General features: G+C 57.7%; 1 protein-coding gene across 4 annotated transcripts; it reads left to right on the top strand.

Annotated features, from left to right (window-relative positions):
- Positions 1-77: 77 nt before the first annotated feature.
- On the top strand, positions 78-25,623 carry TBC1D24 (TBC1 domain family member 24). 4 transcript variants are annotated; one of them, XM_058712052.1, is made up of 10 exons: positions 11,890-12,058; positions 12,275-12,359; positions 16,482-16,601; positions 17,836-18,913; positions 19,550-19,567; positions 20,068-20,226; positions 21,301-21,364; positions 22,326-22,421; positions 22,641-22,863; positions 23,233-25,623. In XM_058712052.1, exons 4-10 carry the CDS (start codon positions 17,949-17,951, stop codon positions 23,385-23,387), a joined length of 1,680 nt encoding a protein of 559 aa, XP_058568035.1. In that variant the 5' UTR covers positions 11,890-12,058; positions 12,275-12,359; positions 16,482-16,601; positions 17,836-17,948; the 3' UTR covers positions 23,388-25,623. The 4 variants fall into 4 exon arrangements, with proteins under 4 accessions (XP_058568034.1, XP_058568037.1, XP_058568035.1 ...); XM_058712051.1 differs by lacking the exons at positions 11,890-12,058; positions 12,275-12,359 and adding an exon at positions 78-183; XM_058712053.1 differs by lacking the exons at positions 11,890-12,058; positions 12,275-12,359 and adding an exon at positions 14,580-15,235.
- Positions 25,624-25,952: the final 329 nt, after the last annotated feature.

Genomic DNA, 25,952 nt, shown 5'->3' with positions numbered 1-25,952 from the left:
GCTGCCCCGCGGCGGGGCGCCAGCGCGCATGCCCAGAGCCCGCTGCGGCCGAGACCCGCAGGCGCCCGGGGTGGGCAGCCGGCGGCGCGTGCTCGGCGGGGGCGGGGCCGCATGCGCGCGTGCGCAGAACGGCCCGCGCTCAGTCGCACAGAGAGCTGAGGAGAAGCGGCGCGGCGGGCGGAGGTGGGTGCGCGGCCGGCGCGGCGGGCGGGGGGCGTGACGGCCCGGCACGGGGCCGGTTCTCCGCCTGTCACGGTGGAAGGGGAGTGCTGAGGGAGGGGAGGTGGTGCCGGGCTTCTGGGCCTCCGTCCCAGGCGGGGCGCGGGGGCCGGCCGCGGCTCAGGTCGGGGGTCCGGAACCCGCGCTTCTCGGGCCCGCGGCCGTCCGCCTGGCGGTGCCCGCCATCCCCTGCCGGACCCCGCGGACCGAGCGCCGGGCAGGGCGCGATGCGGGACCGGGGCCGACCTCGGCCCCGCCGGACCCCCACCTCGGGGGGCAGGGCCGGCGCCCCCCCCCCCCCCCCCCCCCAGTCAGCCGCGTGGTGGGTGGCCGGCCCGGGGCAAAGCGTCGGAAAGAGCTGTTCTGTGTCAGACTTTTCTCCGGGCACTTTCCGGCTCTGCGGGGGTAGGAAGTCCTCTTCTGGACTCGAAATTGCAACAGATTCTCTGATAACGTTCTGCCCTTGAAGACCTGCAAGTGCTTTCCTCTGGGCCCTCGGTTTGCCCCAGGATGACACGCCCGCCCACCTGCCACTGGTGTGTCTACCCAGCCTCGGAGCCCTCGGCTGGCCGGGCTGCTGTGCCAGGCGGCAGCTGTCCTGCAGGCCTTGCCGGCAGAAGGAAGCATTTCCACAGGGCCCCGGGCGCTGTGCTTTCCTGAGCCTTGAGTAAGCACAGCTGGAGGGCGGGGATAGGCTGCACCTGGTCATGGTTTTTTTGGGCAGGGGTGCTGGTGGCTTGGCAAGAGGTTTTCATTGATGACCTCACTCAGTGCAGAAAGGGTCGCTTTGGGTCTCCTGGATTGCCACTCGTTGGCCTGACATTAAAGGCCAAAGGTTGTCTAAGAGCCACCTGAGCTGGGGGGAGGCACAGGTAGACTGTTAGGTTAGCCGCGTGCTCAGGTGGCGTGGGCCTCGTGGCTGTGATGCTGCCATTTCCGTGTTTCCCCAGCTTCCGATTCCTAGCCAGGAGTCTGTCTGCCTTTCTAGGGCCAATAGAGGCAGTCCAAGGTGGTTTTTGTTATTTTGATGTATGTTTGCTCTGGAGTCGGCAGGGACTTCCAGGCAAATGCAGAAAAAATAAAACAGCCCTTTATTTGGCAGATGTAGCTTGTTTCCTCCACTGGAGAGCGAGGTTTCCACCTTCCCTCTCTGTCCCTGGCACGTAGCAGCTGCTTGTAAACATTTGCTTCACTGTCTTGGAGACCAACTTGCAAGGTCTGTTCATTTTAGGGGATCCAGTCTGGGAGAAACCACCCCAGATAAGAAGAGATGAAGAAATCTCACAAAGGTTTAACAGTTCTCTCTGGCCAGTGGTATGACCCCCATGTGCACTTCCTTTCATGCTGGAGGTCGGCCTTCATCTAATCTTCTCAGCCCTCAGATAAAGCCTTTACCCGAAGTGCTTATCGGATGGCAAGTGCTCTGTTTAAAGCCTGTCTCTCCCCGTGGACAGGGCGAGGGCCATGTCACATTCATCTTTGGTCCCCTATTGTCTGGCATGGAATGGGCCGGGGGGCGGGGGGGTGTCTCTCAAAGGCTGTGAAGTGAACCGAGGTGCTAAAACTAGTTTTCGTGTGGGTTAAGGGTGACCTTCGGGGAAACGCAGACGCCATCTAGGCAGGCTTCTCATAACAGTCGTAAACTTCACCCCCCTGAATCCGCAAGTTCCCGTGCAGGTGGGCCTCGTGGGCTTACACTGACCACTGCTGCCAGGACTGTCTGGCAGGTCGAGTGACCTTGGGCACACTGTGTTGCTCCTAATTCTCGTTACCGTCTGAGCCAGCCTCAGAAGACGGATTTAAGTGTTTGCTTTGAGATGGTTTCTGCTTTAAAGTACATAAGAACAATGAAGCAGGTTATAAAAAAGCACTTAACATTCACCCTGTTCAATGTTTTACCTGCTGAGGCATACCTTTCCTGTTATGACAACTCCGCTTGTGGAAGAAAGAAGCCCTTTCCGATTCAAAGCAGCAGCTTCAGTGGCTGTTTCAAGTGTCACTTTGCAAATGGAGATAATATCAAAGGAAACAAACAGACCAAAAAAAAAAAAAAAAAAACCAGGGCATTTTATGAAGAATCCACTTGAATTTCTTTATTTGGTAACTTTCATTAAGCTTTCAGCACAGGTTTACCGAAGTCGTACTTCACCTGAGGAGGCCGTGTGCCCATATTCTGTGGCTACGCGTTTGGGTGGCCAGCGCGCCGCCAGAGGTGGACTGGGGTTTGCGATGGAAAGAGAGGGGTAGCTTCCTGCTGGCCTTTGGTAGAGACTCTGGAGAAGGACGTGAGCTACGTCTTGGAGAACGAGGAGATGATGGAGATGATGGATGTGGCAAGGCCACATGAGGGAAAGGGCCTTCCGGGCGAGGGGGCAGCGTATGCCTCCCTGAAGTCACAAGGGCACAGCTACTTCGCAACCTGCTGTTGCAAGAAGGGTGGTGGGGACTCCAGTAGGTGGAGCGAAGAGAGGAAGGTGAGGCCAGAGACAGCGAGGCTGGTGGCAGGTCGGAAGAGGCCTTGAGTTCCAGGCCCAAGTGTGAATTTTACCCTGAGAGCAGTGGGAAGCCACCAGGATATCTTGGGGTTGTGTGTGACTGATCAGATTGTGTCCTCCAGGGGTGACCGGGCGTCAATGTCCATGGTGGGTTGGCGACGGGTGGCACGGAGTTGGAAGCTGCCCACCTATTGAAACGTAGGCCCAGCACAGAGGAAGAGTGGTGGGGGACAGAAAGGAGAGCGGGCCCCTGGGACAAGTGGCTTCAGGGCTGGGGAGGGTCAGGGAGAAAGGAGGTGTAGGGAATACTCCCAAGATTGGGTGACAGCATTTGCCATTGCCATGACACAGGCAGAGGGTGCCAGAAGGAGGCTGGCTTGGGGGCAGGCAATGACATTGAGTTTGCAGATGCTGAACTTCCCAGTAAGTAAGGCTTCCCGGTGGCAGGTGGGTATATGTGGATCTAGAGCCAGGGAGAACGTCCTGGGCTCGACCGCGTATTGGGGACTCCTTCCGATGGTGCTGAAGCCACGTGGACTGGGGTGGGCCTCACCAGGAGAGTGTGTGGAGTAAGCAAGAGAAGAAGGAAGTCTGGAGACAGCTGGTGTTTTCTCATACAGCAGCGGGGAGGTGACATTGGAAGTCTAATCAATAACCGCTTGCCTTTTGGGTCCTGGGGGCAGGATGGTGGGCTTTTTATTTGTCACAGAGCCCCAGTTTGTTAGTTATAACGAACGAATGATCTCAGCAAAATGTGAGAGTCTAGAGGTGCAAAGTCAGATGATTGATTCCAAGGGCCTTCCTGGTGTTTAGTTGCCTTTTGGGAAACTTCCAGATTGTCACTCATCTCAAAAGACTCGTTTCTCTCTAGACCAAGGGTTGGTCCTCTTGGAGCATTCTTTACAGTTAGATCTCTGAAAAACACTTTTTCTAACCATGAAGAATGCTGAAGAAAGTGTTTTTCAGATCCAGAGATGCATTCAAAGTTACAGAAGTCTCAGGGCCCCCCTGCTGTCCTTCTGGGACCCCGGTTTCTGTGCGTTACATCAGCATTGGCAGCAAGCGGGACTTGGGACAGACTCTGTTGAGGATGCAGAGAGCAGGTGTATGGTGCTGCCTCCCACACCTGGGGGCTGAGGGGCAGAGGGTGGGGAAAGGCCAGTGTTGCAAAAGGAGCCCCTGCCTGCCCTCAGGAGTCATGTGGCCCCACAGGGCTGGAGGCGTAGGCCCCCCCAGGGCTGGGCCGGCCTTTGGATAAATGCACCGGGGGCCGTTAGCCATTATCTTTGCCTCTGACGGAACACGCTCTTCACTTAGGGCACCGGAGACAAGATCTCGTTGTGTCCTGTGCAGCTCTGTCCCCCACTGCCTGGCTGTGGGACCTTATCAGTCTCCCCTGGGTATTGCACAAGGATCTGCTGGCAGAGGTCACGTGCGAGCACTCATGGGCTCTCCCTCCATCCCACCCAAGCGTGCCCTCTCCTTTTACAGATGATCGGGAACACACTATGCACGGCTTGGCTTGTTTCCCATCATCTGAAACTGGGTCTGCCTAATCGTTACATGCTTTTAATTGGGTACCCCTCGCAGTGAGGGTTGTCGTTTACCTGTGGGTGATTCTGTCACCAATCAGTGCCTTACCGTTAGTGTTCTAGATGGAGCTCCTTGGCTGCTCCCGCCAAAAGCTCACCTCACCTCTCTGCCCCTTTAGCCTTTGCTTGTCTCATTTTGCCAGCATTCTCTAGTCATTTTCAGTGATTGCTTTTCCCACAAGGATCCTTCTAGCCTTCGTATCTTGGTACAGCTGCCGGCCTTAGAAGGATCCAGGTTTATGACTTAATTCCTCCCACCTTTCCGGGCTGGCCCACCCCTCGCTGTCCAGCACAGGGGAGCAGGTGCCTCCCAGTGAACCCCAGGCCTCATTCTTGGGCCCTTTGGCTTCTTGGAGCCTGTATGGCTGGTCTGTAGAACTGTCTTGTCATCCACGCTGTGAGTGACGATCCCTGCCCTGCCCTCTTCAACAGCTGAGGGGTTCACTGGCCCCGCAGCGGCTGTGTTCCAAGGCCCTGTCCTGTGCCTGTGCTGTTGCTGCTGCTTCCTGGGCCAGGGCTGCCTCATCCTTCAGGACCCAGCTGAGGTCCCAGACGCTCTGTGCTTTCCTCTCCTCACGCCTGTGCTTGGGTTGGTGTGGTCAGTCTGTTCTCGTGGTCCCACAGGCAGAAGCTCGCTGAGAATTTGCATCTTTGTCTTCTAGCATTGGGTAGTCTGGCGCCCAGGAAGTGTTTTGAATACCTATTTAAATCATTGTAGCTGCAGGACTCCCTCTTGCCCCAGCTTTGTTGTCAGGCCTAAAAATACTTGCTGAGTACCTGCTCTGTGGGCCAGCCGTCTAAGGCACACCTGTCCCAGGCACCGTGTTTGGAATTCAGACCAGTCAGAGTTCTGATGCTGCTGACAGGGGCGGCGCTCTCTTCTGCTTCTCACTCTGTGCTGCTAGCATATTTACCATGTGCCCTGGGGGTGTTTTCCCAGACCTGTTGGGAGAACCCTGTTTTGCTCAGAAGGTGAAGATCCTGAATTAACAGAGCCCCATTCGAACCTCAGCCCCTGCCTGTGGGCAGACCAGACCAGGCTGGGGGAAAGGTGTTTTGCCCCCCAGGGACACAGGGAACTGTTTTGAGTGGCCAACAGGGACCTGTTCCTTGTCTCATGCCGCAGGCTCAGATGCCATTTGTAAGACCTGCATTTGAACTTCTGCCTGGAGACAGGCAGACAGGCCAGCCAGCTGTGCTAAGATCGACGCCTCGTGAATGGTCACACCCCTTGTACCTGGCACGTGCCCTTTGTTGTGTGCCAGCAGCAAAGCGCCCACTATCAAGTTCCCCAGTCACCGGCCGCCCGGCGGTCATTGTGCAATATGCCAGTTGCCATTAATATTTGAAAAATCCCTGTGTTGTGTCTCCGGGCTGCGACAGAGCACAGCCCGCTCTCCTGTTGTGCGAACATGCCTGCTGGGAAGGTCACACGCGTACAAGTTGGCAAATGCTCCCTCTTGTTATTTAGAATTAAATTTTCTTCTTGGGCTAAAGCAGTTTGGGATTTTTCTGAGTCTCCATGTTGCTTTCTCTTGTTTCCTCCTTCCTGGGGACGCTGGGTGTGGTGTGAGGTACCCAGGTTCAAAAATCACCGTGTATTAGAAGAGCTGGACTCATAAGCAGGTAGGTCATCACAACAGCGTGCCAATGCCAGGAGGGGGTTGAGTTCAGTGAGGGCGCCCTCGGCCCTGCCTGGGAGGTCAGAGAAAGCCCGTGAAGGAGGGGGCATTCGGGCAGAGGCGGGAAGCAGGTCGGTGTGTCCTGCCTGGTCCCCCTCTCAATGGGGCGCGTGCGCCGGGCTGGGTCCCGCGGGAGGGTGCGGCCGGGGAGGCTTTCCGCTGCCGTCCGGAGGTGAGTTGCGAGTGGCTCAACAGCGGTAGAGACGCTTAGGAAAGCAGTTGGAGTCACAGGACTTGAGCTCACAAGACGATTTCAGGCTGAGAGGAGCGTGGACCCCTGTGAAAGCCACATTTAAGAGACAAGGGGAGGAACGATAGCAGGAGCTGAGAGGGGAGCGGACGGACACAGGAGGGAGAGGAGAGATCAGAACAGTGGGGTCCCCCGCGCCTGCTTCAGGGAGATAGGAGCCCAAGGGTGTCCTTGAGAGAAGGGGGGGGTGGGAAATGGGTGCACCCTGCTCTCTCCAGAAGCCTGACTGGGAGGGAAAGAAGACGGAGCTGGAGCTGGAGCTGCACAGGGGCTCTTAAAGCAGAGAGGGGGCGCTAAGGAGGCAGGTGACTTGGGGTGCCCAGGAGGTGAGATCCAGGGCCAAGGTGCGGGATGCAGAGTCAGGTGGAGAGGAGGGACAGCGGGAGGGCGAGGGCCACAGGCAGTGTGCAGCTGTCGGCTAGTGTGGAGGGTAAGAGGGTGCCGGCCGGCGGCTCTGAGGGCCGTGACCAGGGCAGCATCATCTTTTCCCTCTACGGATGGTGTGCAGGGCCGACTCCTCCTGTAGGTGTGCCTGGAGCCTGAGAGAGCGCACCAGGGGCTTGGCGGGCAGGTCTAGGCTGAGTGGGCGAGGAAGTAGATCGAAGAGGGGCTGCTGGGTGAGGGGAGATGGAGTCACGACGTGTGGGGGCGGGGGGGACAGTAAAGAGCGCTTGGGTGGGGTTCCGAGAGTTGGGTGCTGGTGACACACCATCTCTGGGTGGAGCCGTTTCAGGGCTGACCAAGATGTGGATGAAGCGTTAGAGATGTAAAGGCTTCTAAAGTTGGGGATCATCAAGCCAAGAGTGCCTACTCTGCCCTCTGATGCCCTGCAGCGAAGGCTTTGAGCTGGGATGAGTGCGGGTGGGCAGGGTCCTGGGAGAGCCCAGATAGAGGAGGACTACATCCTGGGAGAGCCCAGATAGAAGGGGGGCAGGGTCCAGAGAGCCTAGATAGAGGGGACAGAGTCCAGGGAGAGCCCTGATAGAGGAGGGTGGGGTCCGGGGAGAGCCCAAACAGAAGGGGGTGGGGTTTGGGGAGAGCCCAGATAGAGAGTCCTGGGAGAGCCCAGATTGAGGGGGGGGGGGTCATGTCTAACCCAGATGGAGGGGGGCAGGGTCCGGGGAGAGCCCAGACAGAGGGGTTAAGGTCAGGGGGGAGTCCCCTCTGGCCAGAAGGACATTCGGGGAGAGGGTGACGAGTTGGGTGTTGTGTGTCACAGACAAGTTCCAGAGCAAGAAGAGACTGGAGTCGGGTGGGTGAATGCGGGGCAGCACAGTAAGGGAATGTGGGGGGTCGGTGGCCGTGGTTTCCCCAGTGGACCACGCCGTCACCACCAGCCATCTGCCCGATCGGGAGTCCTCCTACAGCTGAGGGCGAAGATGGGAAGATGAGTGTGCCCCACCCAGGTTCCAGGCAGTGTCCTGCAGCTTTGTCCCCGTGGCCTCCGGCAGATTCCTGGGGGGGAACGGGGCATTTCCTGGCCTCCCGACAGACGGGTGGGAGGACTGGACCTTGTGAAGAAGTCAGATTTGACTCACACTTGAGAAGAATGTTCCAGAGTAGTGGGAGACGGTGGTCATCGCCTACCTTGGAATATGCCCCACTCCAGGCCTGCTCCAGTGCCCAGGCCTATCCCTGCCCCTTTGGGTTGTGTGAGCCAGACAGCCTCGGGGACATGTCGTGACCCCCCACCTCCTTCCCTCTTCCCTCCCCGGAGGCTCCTCTTCACCTCCCACGCAGCTTGTCTTCCCTGCCTGGCCCGGTGGCCTCTGCACTCGGAGCATCTCAGTCTCAGGCAGTAAACACGTCCCGTGATGGTTCTGTCTTTCTGGTCCAGACACCCTGGGGGGGATGGAGAGGGACGGTGTCACCTCTGCGTGCCCGGCTCTGGTGCCAAGAACGTGTCGAGGGGCTCCTGGTTCTGCTGCACCCCGGCCTTTCTGCAGGTGCCACCTTGAGAGGGAATGATGATCTCTAAGGCTGAGGGGCCACCTAGAGATGGGGAAAGCTCTGAACTCCACTCGGGGGCACTGCCTGGGAAGGGGAGCAGTTCCCTGTCAACGTGGAGCTCTGCAGGCCCAGAACCAAGCACGTCACCGCCTCTCCCTCCCCGTCCTGCCGTCCCTTCTCTCCTGGGACTCAGGGCATCCGTGCACGCGCATGCACACGCAGCTGGGGCTACAGCCTCCTCCTTCTCTGTCCTTTGTTTCCTGGTCCCGCTCCCTGAACAGATGTGGGATTGCTCACGCTGTGGAGGAAGAGCTGAGACACAGCTGTGACACCAGCCGCCCTGTCCTGTGCACGGTGACTAAGGCCCAGCAGGCCCAGCCCTGGCAGCCTGAGCTGTTCTGCGGGGGGGGGGGTCAGGATCCTGGTGAGTGCCTACTTCCCTCTGCTCTGCCAACTCACCCCTGCCTTGGGCCAGGTTCTCTGTCCTTGACTTGGGTGTCTGCCTTGGGTCACCTCTTCTGGTGGTCCACTCAGGGGCTGGCCTTATCCCACTCCTTCTCATGCCTCTTCTCTGGACTCTGCCCTCCTTTCTCAGCCACCAGGGTTTTTTTTTTTCCAGCCTGTGGATCCGATCGGGCACCTAGGTGGCTTAGTTGGTTAAATGTCTGACTCTTGGTTTCAGCTCAGGTCATGATCTCACGTTCATGGAATTGAGCCCTGTGTCGGGCCCTGTGCTGACAGGGTGGAGCCTGCTCGGGATTCTCTCTCTCACTCTCTGCCCCTCCCCTGCCCTTGAGTGTGCGCATGCTCGCTCGCTCTCTCAGAATGAATAAACTTTAAAAAAAAAAAAAAAGTGGCTCTGGGGCGCCTGGGTGGCTCAGTCAGTTAAGGTCCAACTTTAGCTCCGGTCACCATCTCACGGTCCGTGAGTTCGAGCCCCACGTCGGGTTCTGTGCTGACAGCTCGGAGCCTGGAGCTGCTTCGGATTCTGTGTCTCCCTCTCTCTGCCCCTCTCTGCTCATGCTCTGTCTCTCTCACTCTCAAAAATGAATAAATGTTTAAAAAAAGGAAAGTGTCTGATCATGCCACCTGCTGCTGAGACTCTCCTAGAGGTCCCCCTTGCATGGGGTGATGTCCAGTCTCCTAGTGCAGGTGGCACGCAGGGCCATCGGCCAGCCCCCTCTTATCCCAGCCCTGGCCACTCACCACCACCTGCCTCAGTCTGCCCCGTGTGCCCGTCCCCATTCCTGCACCTGGCTGACTCCCCATCTTTGTACACTCGGGGTACCATCGCCCCTGCTGCTGTGTTCGTGTGAAGTCTACACCTTGCCTCGGTCATCTCCCATTGCCCTGCGTGGCCTCTCATGGCACAGAAGAGTCATGTCAACACAAGTTTGTCAAATGAATAAAAATTTGGGATGAGGGGAGCCATGGTGTGCCGGACCCCTGGGAGGCACAGCCTGGGAGGAAGGCACAGCACCCAGTGTCAGTGAGTGGTTACGATGGAATCACCTGGGCTTCGTGTGCACATCTGTGTTTGTCATATCCGAGTGTTGTGGAAAATCACGTTCCCCACCCGAGAGGTGGGAAATGCAGAGGTCTCATGACTCATCAGATCCTGGGTGGTGTTTGGGGACAGCAGTGAGACCCTGAGAAGTTGGCCCTGCATGTGCTGAGGAGGGAGCCTCGGTGGGGCTGACCCTCCAGGTGACTGTCCACTCCTGAAGTGGGAGATGGGTGGTGGGCACAAGCAGGGTCACTGGGAGCTCCCCGGAGGCTGACAGACCTGGGATGGACCACCTTGTGTGGAGGACTCAGGGGCCCCTCTCTGTGCCTGGTGTCGTCATCCATAACGTGGAGCCAGTCCCCACACTGCTGACTTGTCAGGGTTAAGGGAGATAGGAATGCAAAGCAGAAGCCATTGGCAGCCAGCCACTGTGGCTCCTGAGGACCCGGGTGGGATGGGTCCTACCTGAACAGGTGGTGCCAGGAGCTTGCTGCTGGGCATCTCCTACCCCGCCGTCCCTCCCGCCGTGTCTGCTCTCCCCTCTCATCCAGCTCCTGTCCACCGGGCCACCGTGTACCCGACAGACCAGAGCCCACAGGTTTGGGGTGCCTGGGCTCCTCCACCCCAGGCCGGCACCTTCTCTTCCTGTGCCCTGGAGGGCGGAGTTGATTTGACTCCATGAGGTGTACCCAGTGAGGGTGTTGCTTCACAGGAGCTCCTTCCCCAGGAACAGCCACCCTGGCCCCGGGGCCTGTGGGAAGGGCCGCCCCCCCCCGCCCCGGTGCGGCCGATCCACCGGAGCCTGATGTGAACTTGACTTGGCATACTCAGGATGGTGTACGTGGCCCGAGGGTGTGGTGGTCACCACGACAGGAAAGGGAGCTGGACCAAAGTGTCACCAACATAGCAATATAATATTTGGGGGAAAGAGAGGTCACGCGTTTCCACTGAAAGTTGTGTTTTATTTCCGTTTAAGAAATTCTTGCTTCCTATTTACAGCTACCCTGAACTCTGAAAACAGGCCCGGTGTGTGTGAGGGAAAGGGAAGTGAGAGCACCGGAAGAAGGGGCTTCTAGGGGTGGGGGAAGCAGGCCATTTGGAGGGACTGTCCCTGAAGAGAGAGCAGAGGACTTGTGTGGGGCTGTGGGAGAACATACCCCACAAGGAGGAGCCATACTCGGGGCCCCCTGCCGGACCGATCGCGTGTTGACCCACCAGGTCCCGGTCACTCCCCAAATGGCTCTGAGCCCGCGCCAAGCCAGGAGACCCTGTGGGGCGGTAATGAGAAGCCCTAGGGACATCTGAGCTGCCCTGCGTGCCAGGCTAGGCGGAGTGCTTTCTCTGAGCCGACTTAGTTAATCCTTACAACAATTGGCACGTGGGTTGGATCACCTCCCTTCCCCGATTCTGGCTGCCCTTACAAGAAAATCCAGACTCCTCCCCATGCGTGATCCGGCCCCTGGATGTCTCTGTGCTCTTCCCCTTGCTTGCTGTGCTCTGGCCATACTGGACGCCCTTCTCTTCCTGGAGCACGCCAGCCTGGTCCCGCCTCAGGGCCTTTGCTTTCCACATTGTGCGTGGTGATCTTTCCTCTGCCCTCCCGGCTGCTTCCTTCTCGTCACTTCAGCTCAAATTGGGAGAGGTCCACCCCGAGCACCCTAATAAAGTAGCTGTCACCCCCCAGACGTGCTGTGTCCCCAGTGTCTGAGATGATCACTGTCTGCATTTCTTGTGAGTCTAAAAGGATGATGAGTGGAATTTTTTCTATTTTCCCGGAATTGCAGACTAGGCCCGGAACCGAGGACAGGACACACAAAATACTTGCCTCCATTCCAAGTTCAGGGAGCTGCAGGCAGCTGGGGTCAGCCTCCTCCCACAGGGCTGATGGAGCGGTGTCCCCTCAGAGAGCCAGCCCCGCCCCCACCTCATTCCCCTGTGGAGAGTGGTGGGGGGGTGGCCTTTAGGCGAGTGCAGTGTTAGTGGTGAAAAAGCATACCTCCCTCCCCATCTGGAGGCCCAAGGAAGGCGGGGTTCCAGGGCACCTGCTGGCCATCCCCCCCCCCCCTGGGCTGCCAGAGCACAGACAGATGAGGGGAAGTGAGTGGGGGTGTGCCTGTCTGCACGGTGCCCTCACACCCCAGCCAGTGAGCCCCGAGGGTGAGCGGCAGGGGCTGCACGAGGTGGGTCATATCCATCGGCTCCGTGTCTCGCACTGGCACCCACCGTTTGGGGAAGAGGCATGGCTTGTGTGAGGTTCCTACAAACAAGCACCAAAGCTGGACTTGGAAGGCAGGCCTGACTGACCGAAAACCGGATGGTCTCTGCGTTAGCTCCTGCCTCCCTTCTCTGCCCCTGACCGCCGGGTACAGATGGGGGACGTGGAAGGGATGTAGAAGCGTGGGGAGCAGGTGTGGCCTGGTTCCTGTGGGGAGGGGGGAAGGGGGTTAGCCACAGGTGCATGGGGAGGGGTCCCTGCGGAGGGGGCGCAGCAGCTCCAAAGCTGACCTCCAGAGCGTGATGTTCGACCGATGATTTTAAATTTTTGGTCTGTCTCCTGCCCTCTGGCTTCTCCCTCCCAGCAGCAAGCTTAAACAGTGGAGGCTGGCTGTGAATGAGTGTATCTGTCAATCTAAGGAAAGGGCTTTGCGCGATATGCGCTAAAATGTAAGTAGTGATTGTCTTCAGGTACAAGAGCAGGGACAGTTGGGGGGATAGCTGAAACAGGGCTTGACATTTTTGTTCTGTAATTTCGTATTAGTTGCCTTTTTTGTTTAAAAACAACAACTAGGGGCGCCTGGGTGGCGCAGTCGGTTAAGCGTCCGACTTCAGCCAGGTCACGATCTCGCGGTCTGTGAGTTCGAGCCCCGCGTCAGGCTCTGGGCTGATGGCTCGGAGCCTGGAGCCTGTTTCCAATTCTGTGTGTCTCCCTCTCTCTCTGCCCCTTCCCCGTTCATGCTCTGTCTCTCTCTGTCCCAAAAATAAATAAAAAACGTTGAAAAAAAAATTTAAAAAAATAAAATAAAAACAACAACTAAATGGGGCACCTGGGTGGCGCAGTCGGTTAAGCGTCCGACTTCAGCCAGGTCACGATCTCGCGGTCCGTGAGTTCGAGCCCCGCGTCGGGCTCTGGGCTGATGGCCCAGAGCCTGGAGCCTGCTTCCGATTCTGTGTCTCCCTCTCTCTCTGCTCCTTCCCCGTTCATGCTCTGTCTCTCTCTCTGTCTCAAAAATAAAAAATAAAAAAAAAAACGTTAAAAAAAAAAATTTTAAAAACAACAACTAAGGAAACGACCCTGGAGCTGGTCTTACAGATGCCTGAAGATGTCACCACAAACCTTGTTTGCCCAGCCCCAGAAATGCCAAGGTCTCTTTTTGGGTGGGGACCTTAGGAGGAGGCCTGTGGGGGTCCAGGGAGCACTTTCGGGGTCTCCTGAACATGTCCTTGCCTCGGAGGCCCTGAATCCAGGGTGTCCCTGGGTTACTTGCTGTAACGGTTTGTCTGCTTCTCGCTGAAGGTCCTTCTGAAGGAACTTTGTAGGTGCGATAATGGTTTTTGGAGTTTCCAGTTTAATATTCAACCCGGATGTGAGGCCAGTTGAATGAGGATTGGTGCCGTCCTGTCTGGATCTTGTTCTGTTCATAAACATGTTTATTGCCCCCAGAGGAAGCTGCTGCTTTTCACGCAGACAGGGAGGGCCTGGGGTCCCCTTTAGAGGGTAATGGGCTCAGAGCCTAGAATGAGGGATGGAAACCCTGCAGGTGGGGCGCCTGGCTGGCTCCGTCACAAGAGTCTTGATCTCGGGGTTGTGAGTTCGAGCCCCACACTGGGTGTAGAGATTACTTTGAATGAATGAGTACATACATACATACGAAAAGTATAGGTAGTTTGCACATGGGGACTGTGGGGTGCAGCCTGGGTGTGGCTCTGGGGGTTCACATAGGCCCAACCTTCAGGGCCTGGGGAGGAGGGGGTGCCCCTGGCTACTTTCCCACCTAGGACCCACCCAGGCTTCCATTAAAGCTTCCTTTCTTCTGAGCAGGGAGACTCCAGCCCAGCCCCACACAGGGTCCTGCTGTGGATGAGGTCCTGCTGTGGGATGTGTTAAATGGGTGTTGTCACAAAACCTTAGTTTCCTGCTGTGGACTAGGCGCTTCCTCTGGGACCTGGTAAATGGGTGTTGTCACAAAACCTTAGTTAATCTTCCCTATGGGGAAGCTCCTATAAGAGCAGTGATGGGGCTGGGAATGCAAGCTGGTGCAGCCACTGTGGAAAACAGTATGGAGGTTCCTCAAAAAACTAAAAATAGTACTACCCTACCACCCAGCAATGGCACTACTAGGCATTTATCCAAGGGATACAGGTGTGCTGTTTCGAAGGGACACATGCACCCCAATGTTTATAGCAGCGCTATCGACAATAGCCAAAGTATGGAAAGAGCCCAAATGTCCATGGATGGATGAGTGGATAAAGAAGATGTGGTATAATGTACAACAGAGTATTGGTCGGCAATCAAAAAGAATGAAATCTGGCCATTTGCAGCTATGTGGATGGAACTGGAGGGTATTACGCTAAGCGAAATTAGTCAGAGAAAGACAAATATCCTATGACTTCATTCCTATGAGGACTTTAAGAGACGAAACAGATGAACACAAGGGAAGGGAAACAAAAATAATATTAAAACAGGGAGGAGGACAAAACAGAAGAGACTCTTAAATATAGAGAACAGAGGGTTACTGGAGGGGTTGTGGGGGGGGATGGGCTAAATGGGTAAAGGGCATTAAGGAATCTACTCCTGAAATCATTGTTGTACTATATGCTAGCTAATTTGGATGTAAATTTTAAAAAATAAAAAATAAAACAAGTTAAAAAAAAAAAAGAGCATTGTCAGGGCACGTGGGTGGCTCAGTGGGTTAAACATCTGACTTCAGCTCAGGTCATGATCTCACAGTTTGTGGGTTCAAGCCCCACATCGGACTCTGTGCTGACAGTTTAGAGCCTGGAGCCTGCTTCAGATTCTGTGTCTGCCTCTCTGCCCCTCCCCCACTCACGGTCGCTCTGTCTCTCTGTCAAAAATAAATAAACATTAAAAAAAATAAATAGCAGTGTCAACTGATACGTATCCAAAAGAGCCAGAAGCCGGGACTCCACCAGACCTGGGCACTCGGTGTTCACAGTGTTACTTACAATAAATAGCCAGGAGGTGGCCGCAGCCCGTGTCCACTCAGAGATGAGTGGGTAAGCACAATGTGTTCTGGTCACACAATGGAGTATTATTTGGCCATAAAAAGGAATGAAATTCTGGTAAATGGGGGGGCAGGACACGTAGGTGGAGTGCAGAGGTATCTTGGGGCAGGGAAACTACTCTCTATGGTTTTGTAATGAGGATATGTGTCGTTACACATTTGTTCAAACTCCTAGCATGCACACCGGGAGCAGACCCTCACGAATCTGCCGATTTTAGGTGATGGTGACGTCTTAACGCAGGTTTCTCAGCTGGACCAGATGCCCCGCTCCCCTGGGGGGTGTTGACGAGGGAGCGGGTATGTGTGAAATCTCAGTACCTTCCTCTCAACTTTTCTGTGAACCTGCAACTGCTCTAAAAAATAATCTCAAAAAAAAAAATCCTGATACATGCACGCTATGAACGTAAATGAATCGGGGTACCTGTGTGGCTCAGTCGGCGTGTCTGACTTCAGCGCAGCTCATGATCTCACGGTTCGTGGGTTCGAGCCCCTCACAGGGCTCTGTGCTGACAGCTCAGAGCCTGGAGCCTGCTTCGGATTCTGGGTCTCCCTCTCTCTCTCTGCCCCTCCCCCACTTGTTTTCTCTCCCTCTCAAAAATAGATAATAAACATTTTAAAAAATTGAAAAAAAATAACCTAGATGAACCTTGAAGGCAGTATGCTCAGTGAAATAAGCTAGTCACAAAATGACAAATGTGTGTGATTTCACTTCTGTGAGATTCTTAGAGGTGTTGCCTTGGTAGAGACAGAAAGGAGAAGGGTGGGCTCCAGGGGCTGGGGGAGGGGGAGTCCATGCGTCCTGGGGGCAGAGTTTCAGCTGGGAAGACGAAAGAGTTGTGGGGACGGGTGGTGGTGAGGGCACAGTGTGACTGCACTTCCTGCCACGGTTACGTAGACTCAGAGACGGTTACCCTGGTAATTCTACATATGTTTTCCCACAGTGAGAAAAACCACACTGCACCGAGGGGCTTCTCACATATACAGCTTTTAGGCTATAATTCTTTAATTTCCACTCCACGTTTTTTTTGTTTTTAATTTTTTTTTAACGTTTATTTATTTTTGAGACAGAGAGAGACAGAGCATGAACAGGGGAGGGTCAGAGAGAGGGAGACACAGAATCTGAAACGGGCTCCAGGCTCTGAGCTGTCAGCACAGAGCCCGACGCGGGGCTTGAACTCACGGACCGCGAGATCATGACCTGAGCCGAAGTTGGCCGCTTAACCAGCTGAGCCACCCAGGCGCCCCATCCACTCCACATTTTTTTTTTATTTTTTTTTATTTTTATTTTTATTTTTTAATTTTTTTTATTTTTGGGACAGAGAGAGACAGAGCATGAACGGCGGGAGGGGCAGAGAGAGAGGGAGACACAGAATCGGAAACAGGCTCCAGGCTCCGAGCCATCAACCCAGAGCCTGACGCGGGGCTCGAACTCACGGACCGCGAGATCGTGACCTGGCTGAAGTCGGACGCTTAACCGACTGCGCCACCCAGGCGCCCCAACACTCCACGTTTTTAAGGTATTATTTCCTTTTTGTATTTTCAGATGAATGTTACAGATGCAGGAGAAACTGGAATGATCTGGCCATCCACTGAAACTTGCTGAAGCAAACCGTTATGACGTCTCTGGACCCTGTACTGTCCCAGGCGGAAAGGCTAGTCTGAGGTGCGTGGGCACATGCTGCTCTTGGGTGTGTCAGCACACCTTCCCTGTGTGCAACGTCCGCCTGGATCTCACTAGTTTCCCGTAATGGAGAGACAGCCCCAGACCCCCCAGTGTGATACTTCTGGCTCCTGTGGACCCAGAAATGTCTTAATTTTGAAGCAGTGACACCTTCTGTTTCTTTCTCAGCCCTCCCGTTTACTCCCCCACAGCAAGTCTCCTCTGGAAGGCCTACCTGAAACTCAGCTGGCGTTTCTAGAAAGTTCAGGGCTGGCCTGTGGCTTCTGACCCAGGGCCGGTGGGGCAGAGCAGTTGTGTGGTGCCGTGCTCGGCGCAGCTGCAGAGGCCCGGAGCCTTAGGGAGTAGACACTGGGCAGCTCTTAACTGGCTGGGGTGCTCTTGTCCAGCGAGCCCCCCCGCCCCGGTGTTGGTGGGGGAGGAGGGCTGGGGGGCCCGCCCACACCCGGCAGAGAGTTGTCTTCAGCAGGATCTGGCTGGCCTAGCCCTTCTGGGATCTGAGCCTTAGGCTCTCATTACTCAGAATCTGTGTGATCTACTCCAGTAACTGCATGAAAAGAAGTTCTACTCCAGAGTTCACAGTGACTTCTCAAAATATCCACTCATCTTGTTTTTCTTTAAATGTTTGTGTATTTTGAGAGAGAGAGAGAGAGAGAGAGGGCAGGAGGGAGAGCTAACAGGGGAAGGAACAGAGAGCGGAGGAGACAGAATCCGAGGCAGGCTCCGGGCTCCGAGCTGTCAGCACAGAGCCTGACGGATGGCTCGAACCCAGAAACCGCGAGATCATGACCTGAGTTGAAACCAACAGTCAGGCGTTTAACCAACTGAGACACCCAGGTGCCCCTCCACTTATTTTAAGTAGAAGCCCTTCTAATACTTCATAGAGAAATGAAAATAAAAACATGCTCTTTAAAATGTGAACTTTCGGGGCGCCTGGGTGGTTCAATCGGTTGGGCATCCGACTTCGGCTCAGGTCACGATCTCACAGTCTGTGAGTTCAAGCCCCGCGTCAGGCTCTGTGCTGACAGCTCAGAGCCTGGAGCCTGCTTCGGATTCTGTGTCTCCCTCTCTGTCTGCCCCTCCCCTGCTCATGCTTTGTCTCTTTCTGTTTCAAAAATAAATAAAAACATCTAAAAAATTAAAAAGAATAAATGTGAACTGTCGTATATGGTTAATATATAACCTATGCGTACATTAAGCCTGACTTTCAATCCGACAGGGTACAGGATGGCAAAGAGGTCAGCAGCAAAGCCTAGGAGAGGGGGCTGGGGGATTTAGCTGCTCCGTGCCTCTCCCGGCAGCCTGGGATCCCCGTGCTGGGCGCCCCGCACCATGGATCCCCCGGGCTACAACTGCTTTGTGGACAGAGACAGGATGGACGCGGCCGTGCAGGACCTGGGCCCCAAGGAGCTGAGCTGCACCGAGCCGCAGGAGCTGAAGCAGCTGGCTCGCCAGGGCTACTGGGCCCGCAGCTACGCCCTGCGGGGGAAGGTGTACCAGCGCCTGATCCGGGACATCCCCTGCCGCACGGTCACACCGGACGCCAGCGTATACAGCGACATCGTGGGCAAGATCGTGGGCAAGCACAGCAGCAGCAGCCTGCCCTTGCCCGAGTTTGTGGACAACACGCAGGTGCCCAGCTACTGCCTGAACGCGCGGGGCGAGGATGCTGTGCGCAAGATCCTGCTGTGCATCGCCAACCAGTTCCCCGACGTGTCCTTCTGCCCCGCCCTGCCCGCGGTCGTGGCCCTGCTGCTGCACTACAGCACGGACGAGGCCCAGTGCTTCGAGAATGCCTGCCGCATCCTGGCCTGCAACGACCCCAGCCGGAAGCTGGTGGATCAGAGCTTCCTGGCCTTCGAGTCCTCCTGCATGACGTTTGGGGACCTGGTGAACAAGTACTGCCAGGCGGCCCACAAGCTGATGGTGGCCGTGTCAGAGGACGTCCTGCAGGTCTACGCAGACTGGCAGCGCTGGCTGTTCGGGGAGCTGCCCCTCGGCCACTTCGCCCGCGTCTTCGACGTGTTCCTGGTGGAAGGCTACAAGGTGCTGTACCGCGTGGCGCTGGCGATCCTCAAGTTCTTCCACAAGGTGAGGGCTGGGCAGCCGCTCGAGTCAGACAGCGTGAAGCAGGACATTCGCACCTTTGTCAGGGATATCGCCAAGACCGTGTCTCCTGAGAAGCTGCTGGAGAAAGCGTTCGCCATCCGCCTCTTCTCCCGGAAGGAGATTCAGCTCCTGCAGATGGCCAACGAGAAAGCTCTGAAGCAGAAAGGCATCACCGTCAAGCAGAAGAGGTAGGCAGGCCCCTTGGGGCCTTGGGTGTGGCCCGCCCCTGGGTAGGTGAGGGGCCCACTAGGGTAGGGTGTAGGTGGGATGCGTCCTGGGGGCTGGGGCCTGAGCTGGTCCTGCCAGGCTCCTGGTCTGCCTCCTGGCAGCCAGCCCTGTGTGGATAGGAAGCCATGGGAGTGAGGAGGGGGCCTTCTGGCTACAGCCACAGGCTGCTCAGGCAGCTGCGGGTACAGAAGGTGCGGGGAGCGTCCTGCCTTCAGGGTCAAGGCCGGTGGCGGAGATGGACGCTGGATGGTGACCGTGCAGTCAGAAGGTCTGGCAGTGGGCCCGGCTGACTGCCTCAGATCATTTTAAAGCAGCCCCTGCTCTGTCCCCCACCTGGGGTCTGTGCTCCCTTGCCGGCTGCTCTTGCGGCTGCTGGGTATGTCCCCCTGCCCTGGGTACCGCCCCAGGGGAGCCAGGCTGGGAGGGGCCCGCGGTGTCCAACACAATCTCGGAGCGACAGAGCCCTTGGTGTGGAGGCCTTTCTCCTGGGCCAAAGGCAGGTTCGTCCTGGCCATCAGTATTTGCCACTAACCTGTCCTTGTCTGTTTTATTTTTCTTCCTCTTCTCTGTGTCCGTTGCTTCCCCCTGTTTTTCAGTGTTTCACTTTCTAAAAGGTAGGTCTAGAAACCACATCTTCATTCCTGGCTTTTCTCCATCTCCTCTCCTGGCTATCCCAGGGCCCAGCTGCTTTCTCTGGCTCTTGGGGCTGGGTTTGGCAATGCTGCCTTAAACCCTGGCTGCTCTTCAAGCTGTCTGTCTGTCTGTCTGCTCAGCTGCCTCAGACGTGCTGCCTCAAACGTGCTGTCTGTCCGTGCTTGGCTGGCTCTGAAGCATTGTCTTGTCAGAGCTGGCTCACTCTGTGTCCCCATTCATTAGAGAAGACGTGCTTCTGTCCCCATCCAGGCTGAGTGCTCTCCCCTCTGTAGCTGATGGGAGCGGGGCTCCAGGGCTCAGCGCCATTCCCCCAGTCCCGTTTCCTCTGGAATAGCAGAGAAGCCCCCTTCGGGCACAGCTCACCCGAGAAGCTCCACAATTCTCCTGGGTGGGGGGCGTGGCCAGGGCGTGGCCAGGGCGTGGTCAGGGCTGCACTCTGAGCCCTCCCCACTCTCCCCAGGCAGTTTGTGCACTTGGCGGTGCACGCGGAGAACTTCCACTCAGAGATCGTCAGTGTGAAGGAGATGAGAGACATCTGGTCATGGGTCCCTGAGCGCTTTGCCCTCTGCCAGCCCCTCCTGCTCTTCTCCTCGCTGCAGCACGGGTACAGCCTGACCAGGTAACACCCGGGAGCCTGGCAGCGGCCCGAGGCACGGGCTCCAAGGGCCTGACACACGGGAGGACGGAGCAAGCCGTGGAGACACCCCGGAAGTGTGGGTAGTGTCTGAGGATGGGCCCCAGGATCTACCTGCCTTTTCCTCAGGGGCCTTAGAATTGAGAGCCCCTTTTTCTGGGCTTCTCCTACTCCCCGGCCACCCAGACTTCAGGGGTCGCTGCCCTGAATACACAGCACCGATCCAGGCTCCTGTGTAGGTGTGACGACCCTGGGAGGTGGAACCCCCACACAGGAACTTCATCCTAGCACAGGAAGACCTGTGGCGGTAGGCCCTGGGCCCCTGCTGCCCAACCCCCACCTGGCTGGTCCACAGCTGAGTCCGGGGTGTCCCTGCCTCCCGAGGCAGCTCTGCCAGGTTCGACCCCAGTCAGCCTTAGATGGCAGGTCGCCTCAGGAGCTTCTGGCTCAGGTCACAGGTGACCCCGCAGAGGTGATATAGGCAGAGCTGTCCCAGCCCACATGACTGTTACAGCATAGCTAAAGACACGTTCGCCTGGTCCCTGCCTCTGTGCTGCGTGGGAGGCCTGCTGTGGGACAGCCAGGCTGGGCTACCAGGGATGCCATGAAGGCTCCGGGCACTTGGTGCCACCAGGATGCTGTGTCCAGCCTCCTCGTGCACTCCGTGTCCCACAGGCTCAGGCCCCCCCGGGCACCTGTGAGCTTTCCGAGAGCAGGTTCCTCGGGTTTTGCTTCCCTGAAGCTCCTGACACGTGGCTGTGCCCGCTGAGGGCCGTCCGTCATGCAGCTTTTCCCCACATCGCAGCAGCGCTGACGGTCCTGGCCAGCTGACTGCTCGGCCCTGAGACTGCCAGGCCCGGGCTCCGTCTTGGCTGAGAAATGTCTGGGCCAGGGTGCTGCTGGGTCCTTGGCCACCACACCTGGTCCCCAGGAGATGAGGAAGCACAGTTCCCAGACCCGTCTCCCCCAGACAGCCTGGACTTCTCAGATGCTATGGGCGCCAGATTGCTGTGGCCAGAGGTGGGATGGAAGCCTGGCATGTGTGGTCTTTGCCCCCAGGTTTTATTTCCAGTGTGAAGGACATGAGCCCACCCTCCTGCTCATCAAGACCACGCAAAAGGAGGTGAGGAGAGGCCCTTGCCACTAATGAGCCTTGGGGCAGGGGTGCGGGTGCCCCCCTGAAGCTTCCACCCAGGCTTCCTTCTCTTAGGGGCGCAGAGTGGAGCCCACCCTCCACAGAGAGGTGAATCCAGCCTCTCCATCTGACCCCCAACCACCCAGGACCTCCCGCTTCCCTGGGGGCTCCAGGCCCCTGCTGAGCAGCCTGGTGGCACAGAGCCTGGCTTCAAGGAGCGAGCCCTGCACAAATACCCCGTGAGCAGGGCCCTGCCTCCACCCATGACAGGCGGCTCTCGGGGCCCTGTCCTCTGCTAAGTGCTCTGAGGCACCCAGGGAAGTCGGAACTCACGTGCCCCCATCCTAGGGGCGTGTGCACGCGGTAGAGGCTCCTGGTTCTGTGGCTCCCACACCTGCACCCACGGGAGTGGTAGGTTCCTCACCCGGTTCCGGGTTCCATGTCTGGGATTCCAGGAGGAGCCTGGGCGTCTGCACTTTAGCAGGTGACTCACTGTCAGACGCTTCGGGCAAAGCCTGCAGCCACACCGCCTGCGGCCCCTCCAAGGACTGAGTTGGCACTTTGCTGGCTGGCTGGAGGTTGGGGAACATTCTCGAGCAGGGTCACCTCTCAGAAGCTTCTGTGTAAGGGGCATCCCTGGGGTTGATGCCCAAAGTCAGAGTGTGGAAGTGGGCTCCTTCCCATGCTTGAGGGCCAAGGAGGGAAACAGAAATATCCCAAACACGCTGATGATGGCGGAGGCAGCCACCCACCCACCCTCACCGCCCGCCCCATGCCCTGCAAACTCTGACCTCCCCACCCCACTGTCCACCTCCACCCTTTGCCCTCGGGCACACCAACAGCGCCCCCTATCAGTGACCACCACGGGGGGGGGGGCGGGCAACAGGCTCTGAACGAGGGTGCTCCTGCAGGTGGGGCACAGCCTCACACCACCGGCCTTTCTCCCCAGGTGTGTGGGGCTTACCTGTCAACAGACTGGAGTGAGAGGAACAAGTTTGGAGGCAAAGTGGGCTTCTTTGGGACGGGAGAGTGCTTCGTGTTCAGGGTGAGTGAGTCCGGCTGGGGGCCCTGCTCACGAGACCCTGCCTCCCACTCCTCCTAGTGCTCCCCCCACAGAGTGCCTCCCCACGTCCTTCTTGTTTGTGATCCATCGACCGCACAGGCGAGCCTCGTCTGCTGGGTGCAGTCGGCTCCCCGGCCCGGGCCCCGATAAAGACTGGTGGGGGGCATGTGCCTGTGACTCACGCTGCCCTTCCGCCCTCAGCTGCAGCCTGAGGTCCAGCGCTACGAGTGGGTGGTCATCAAACACCCGGAGCTGACCAAGCCAGTGTCCTTGGAGGCCGCTGCCGCTCCATCCCCTCTCGGCCGCCCCACATCCTCAGACCCTGCCGACCGCCTCTCGCCCTTCCTGTCCGCGCGGCACTTCAACCTGCCCTCCAAGACCGAGTCCATGTTCATGGCTGGGGGCAACGACTGCCTCATCGTAGGTGGGCGCCTCCCCGCACTCCAGGCCGGGCTCCTCCGTGCCCTCGGTCACGTAGCCCAGGAGATGGGTGCGAAGTCGTGGGGGGTACCGAAGCCCCTGCCGTGGCGGGTGCCTCATGTGAGGGACAGGCAGAGGAAGAGAGCAGGGACTGTTGGGGCTGGAGCGGGTGCGGGGGTGGGAGCGGGGATCGGAGGGTGCACGGTGGGGGCCCCAGCCAGGGGGACTGAAGGCCAGCCCTGTGGTTTTAGAGAAGTCTCTGGCAGGGCTGGGGCGGGGTCCCCATCCAAGCGGGGCTGCTGAGGAGCAGGAGGAGAGCCTCTAGGGGGCAGTGCTGGACAGAGGGACAGATGCTGACCCCAGCATCCCACAGGTGGAGGGGGCGGCCAAGCGCTCTACATCGATGGGGACCTGAACCGGGGCCGCACTGGCCACTGCGATACTTTCAACAACCAGCCCCTCTGCTCTGAGAACTTCCTCATCGCTGCCGTGGAGGCCTGGGGCTTCCAAGACCCCGACACCCAGTGACAGGCCTGCGCACGTGGGGACGGAGCTGTCACCGTGGGGTGGGGGTGGGGCAGTGGCCCCCTCTTCATGGGGCAGGCAGTAAAGGAAGAACCCCCCTCCGTGTGGTGGGCAGCATGTGAGTGCAGCTGGGGCTCTGGTGCTGGGCCGGGAAGGGGTGCCCGGGCCTCAGCTGGCTGAGCCTTGCCCTACTCAGACCTACGCAGACTTGCTTGGACTCAGGCCCTGCTTCTCTGTGGAGCATCCTGTGCCCAACGCCTGGAAGGGGCTACATCTTGCAGCCCCTGAGTCTTAGTCCCTTGGTGCGGAGGTGGGGACTCCCAAAGGCAGAAGGAACCTTCCGGCAAGTGTGGGTCCATGGCGCCCCCTGCTGGGGCCTGTTAGCACGGCTCTGAACGGAGCCCTGAGGCTGCCACCTGGTGGGCTGCTGAAGGCCCCCCAGGAGAGACAGACACCCTGGCGGCTGCCCCCTGTCCATATCCCCTCCCACTGTCCAGGGCTTCTCACCCAGTGTCCTCTTCTGGTGCTGGCCTCCTGTGGCCGCCTCTTGGACAGGAGCTGCAAGGTGAAAGAGGGAAGGGCAGGATCTGGGCCCCTCCTGAGGGAGGGAGAGCCGGAATGATGCAGGGCTGGAGAGGACGTTATGTGTCCTCGTGTTTCAGAGCCTGACGCTCCTGCGGGGCCTCTCTGTGGGTTCACAACTGGAGAGGCTGCCCAGGACGGCCCAGGGACGGGCCCTCTGCCACTGACCCCAAACCCGCCAGCTGCATTTCCACAGGCTTGTCCAGAGAAACCCAGACCCCTGGGGGTTTCTTCAGCCTTCCTCCTCTCTGCGGGGGAGGGGGGGCCTCCTCTGCTCCCCTCGGTCCCTGCAGTGGCCCCAGGATCCTGTCCAGACTCCTCAGCGTGGCGTGCTCGTCTTTGTCCATCCCCACGGGCCCCAGGTTGCCGGGCCCCCCCCCCCCCAGATCCTTCCCACACAGCGCCTTCACCACATGCCCCTCTGTGCGCCTCTCACAGCCCTGTGTTTGGGTACACAGTGTGGTGTCCTCATGCTGCGGCCTGTCCCCCACTTCCCTGCCCCACCTGGCTCTGCACCTGCCCTGCAAACTGTAGGGACCACGTGCAGACTTGCCAGGGGGTGCTGTGGGGAGTGACCTCCCACCCCATGCCCTCCCTCAGCTGGTCCTGAGGGCCTGGGCACCCGGGGAGGGGGCGGGAGGGCGGGAGCAGACAGACAGACACCCAAGCAGCCCTGCTGGGGGCTTTGGCAGCCTGGGCCACAGGTGCTGGGGTCCTGGCCCCCACGTGGCTGCAGCCAGCCTCTCGGCGTCCCCACGTGTGATGCCTCTGCTGTCTCCATCTTGCTTGGTCCTCCTGTGGGGCACTGGCCCTCCTCGTTCAGTCTCCTCTGAGCCGGGCCGCCGTGGCGCAGGAGGAAGGACCAGGAGCCCTGTGTGGCTTCGGGCAAGCCCGTGGATCCGCCTGGAACCCATTTTCCCCAACTGTAAAAAGGGGCCAGTCATCCTGCACCGCTGTCCCCGTGGGACTGTTCAGAGGTTCTGAGGGGGACCGCGTGAGTCTCCATTGAGTGGAGAGGTGCCGGGAGGCAGTATCACAGTTCATCCCCCCAACACACACACACCACGGCAGCCCTTGGCCCCCCCAGCCCCAGCCCTCCTGTGGCGCAACTTTGGTCTTCATTAAACACGGTCTTGTTACATGAACTCTGAAGGTCCAAGTCTGGTCTCTTCAACCAGAGGGGCCTCCAGGGGCTCTCCTGGGCGGGCCACCAAATGGGGCACAGGAGGCTGCACCTTCACGATGCCTGTCTGCGTCACCAGTGGAGTGTTGAGGGCCTTTGAATACCTCCTTCTGTAAGCCACTGGAGGTATATCCAAGCACTGTTTGCGTGGCTCCCTCTGCAAACTTCTGGAGCCTGGGGAATTCTTTGCTGGTGAGTGAGTCTGGAGGAGTCCCTGTGGCTGCCCTGAGGCCCCTACCTGGCCCTCGAAGAAATCCAGCCCAGGAGGGAGAGGATGGCTTAGTCACGGGGTCTCTGTCTATAGCGTGCGGTCTCTGTGTGCACGTGCAGCGCCCAGGTTCTTCCACTTTGACGTTGTCTCCCGAGCTGTCCTGCTGAACTAAAAGGTATGTGACTATTACCTTCATTTTTAATTCTTATTTATTCTTGTTGTGCGATGTCAGGTGTTCCCAAATAGAACACGTTTTGTTAATATTCTCCGTTGTTTCTTCTTGATTACCTAGAATTAGCTTTTGATGTTAAAAATAGCCAAATTTTTATGGAATTGCATGATGAATTATCACCCGTTTTTCTAGAAACGTTTAAAAGTTTATTTTGAGGGGTGCCTGCCTGGCTCAGTTGGAAGAGTGTGCTGTGCGACTCTTGATCTCGGGGTCGTGAGTTCAAGCCCCACACTGGGTGTAGAGATTACTTAAATAAAACTTAAAAAGAAAACAGAACATAGTTTGAATCAGTTCATTAAATTAATTTGTTGAAGTGGACTATATGCGTTTAGGGCTTCAGAACGTCAGTTTTTTAAAAGT

This window comes from Neofelis nebulosa, chromosome 18 (genome assembly GCF_028018385.1).
Source record: "Neofelis nebulosa isolate mNeoNeb1 chromosome 18, mNeoNeb1.pri, whole genome shotgun sequence".
In the NCBI taxonomy this organism is placed as follows: Eukaryota; Metazoa; Chordata; class Mammalia; order Carnivora; family Felidae; genus Neofelis; species Neofelis nebulosa.
This window is presented reverse-complemented; position numbering and strand designations above follow the sequence as displayed.

Coding starts and splice junctions, on each gene's coding strand:
- TBC1D24 (XM_058712051.1), top strand. CDS start 17,949: ATGGATCCCCCGGGCTACAACTGCTTTGTGGACAGAGACAGGATGGAC. Junction 21,365..22,325: donor TCAAGACCACGCAAAAGGAG/GTGAGGAGAGGC, acceptor CTTTCTCCCCAG/GTGTGTGGGGCTTACCTGTC. Junction 22,864..23,232: donor CAACGACTGCCTCATCGTAG/GTGGGCGCCTCC, acceptor AGCATCCCACAG/GTGGAGGGGGCGGCCAAGCG.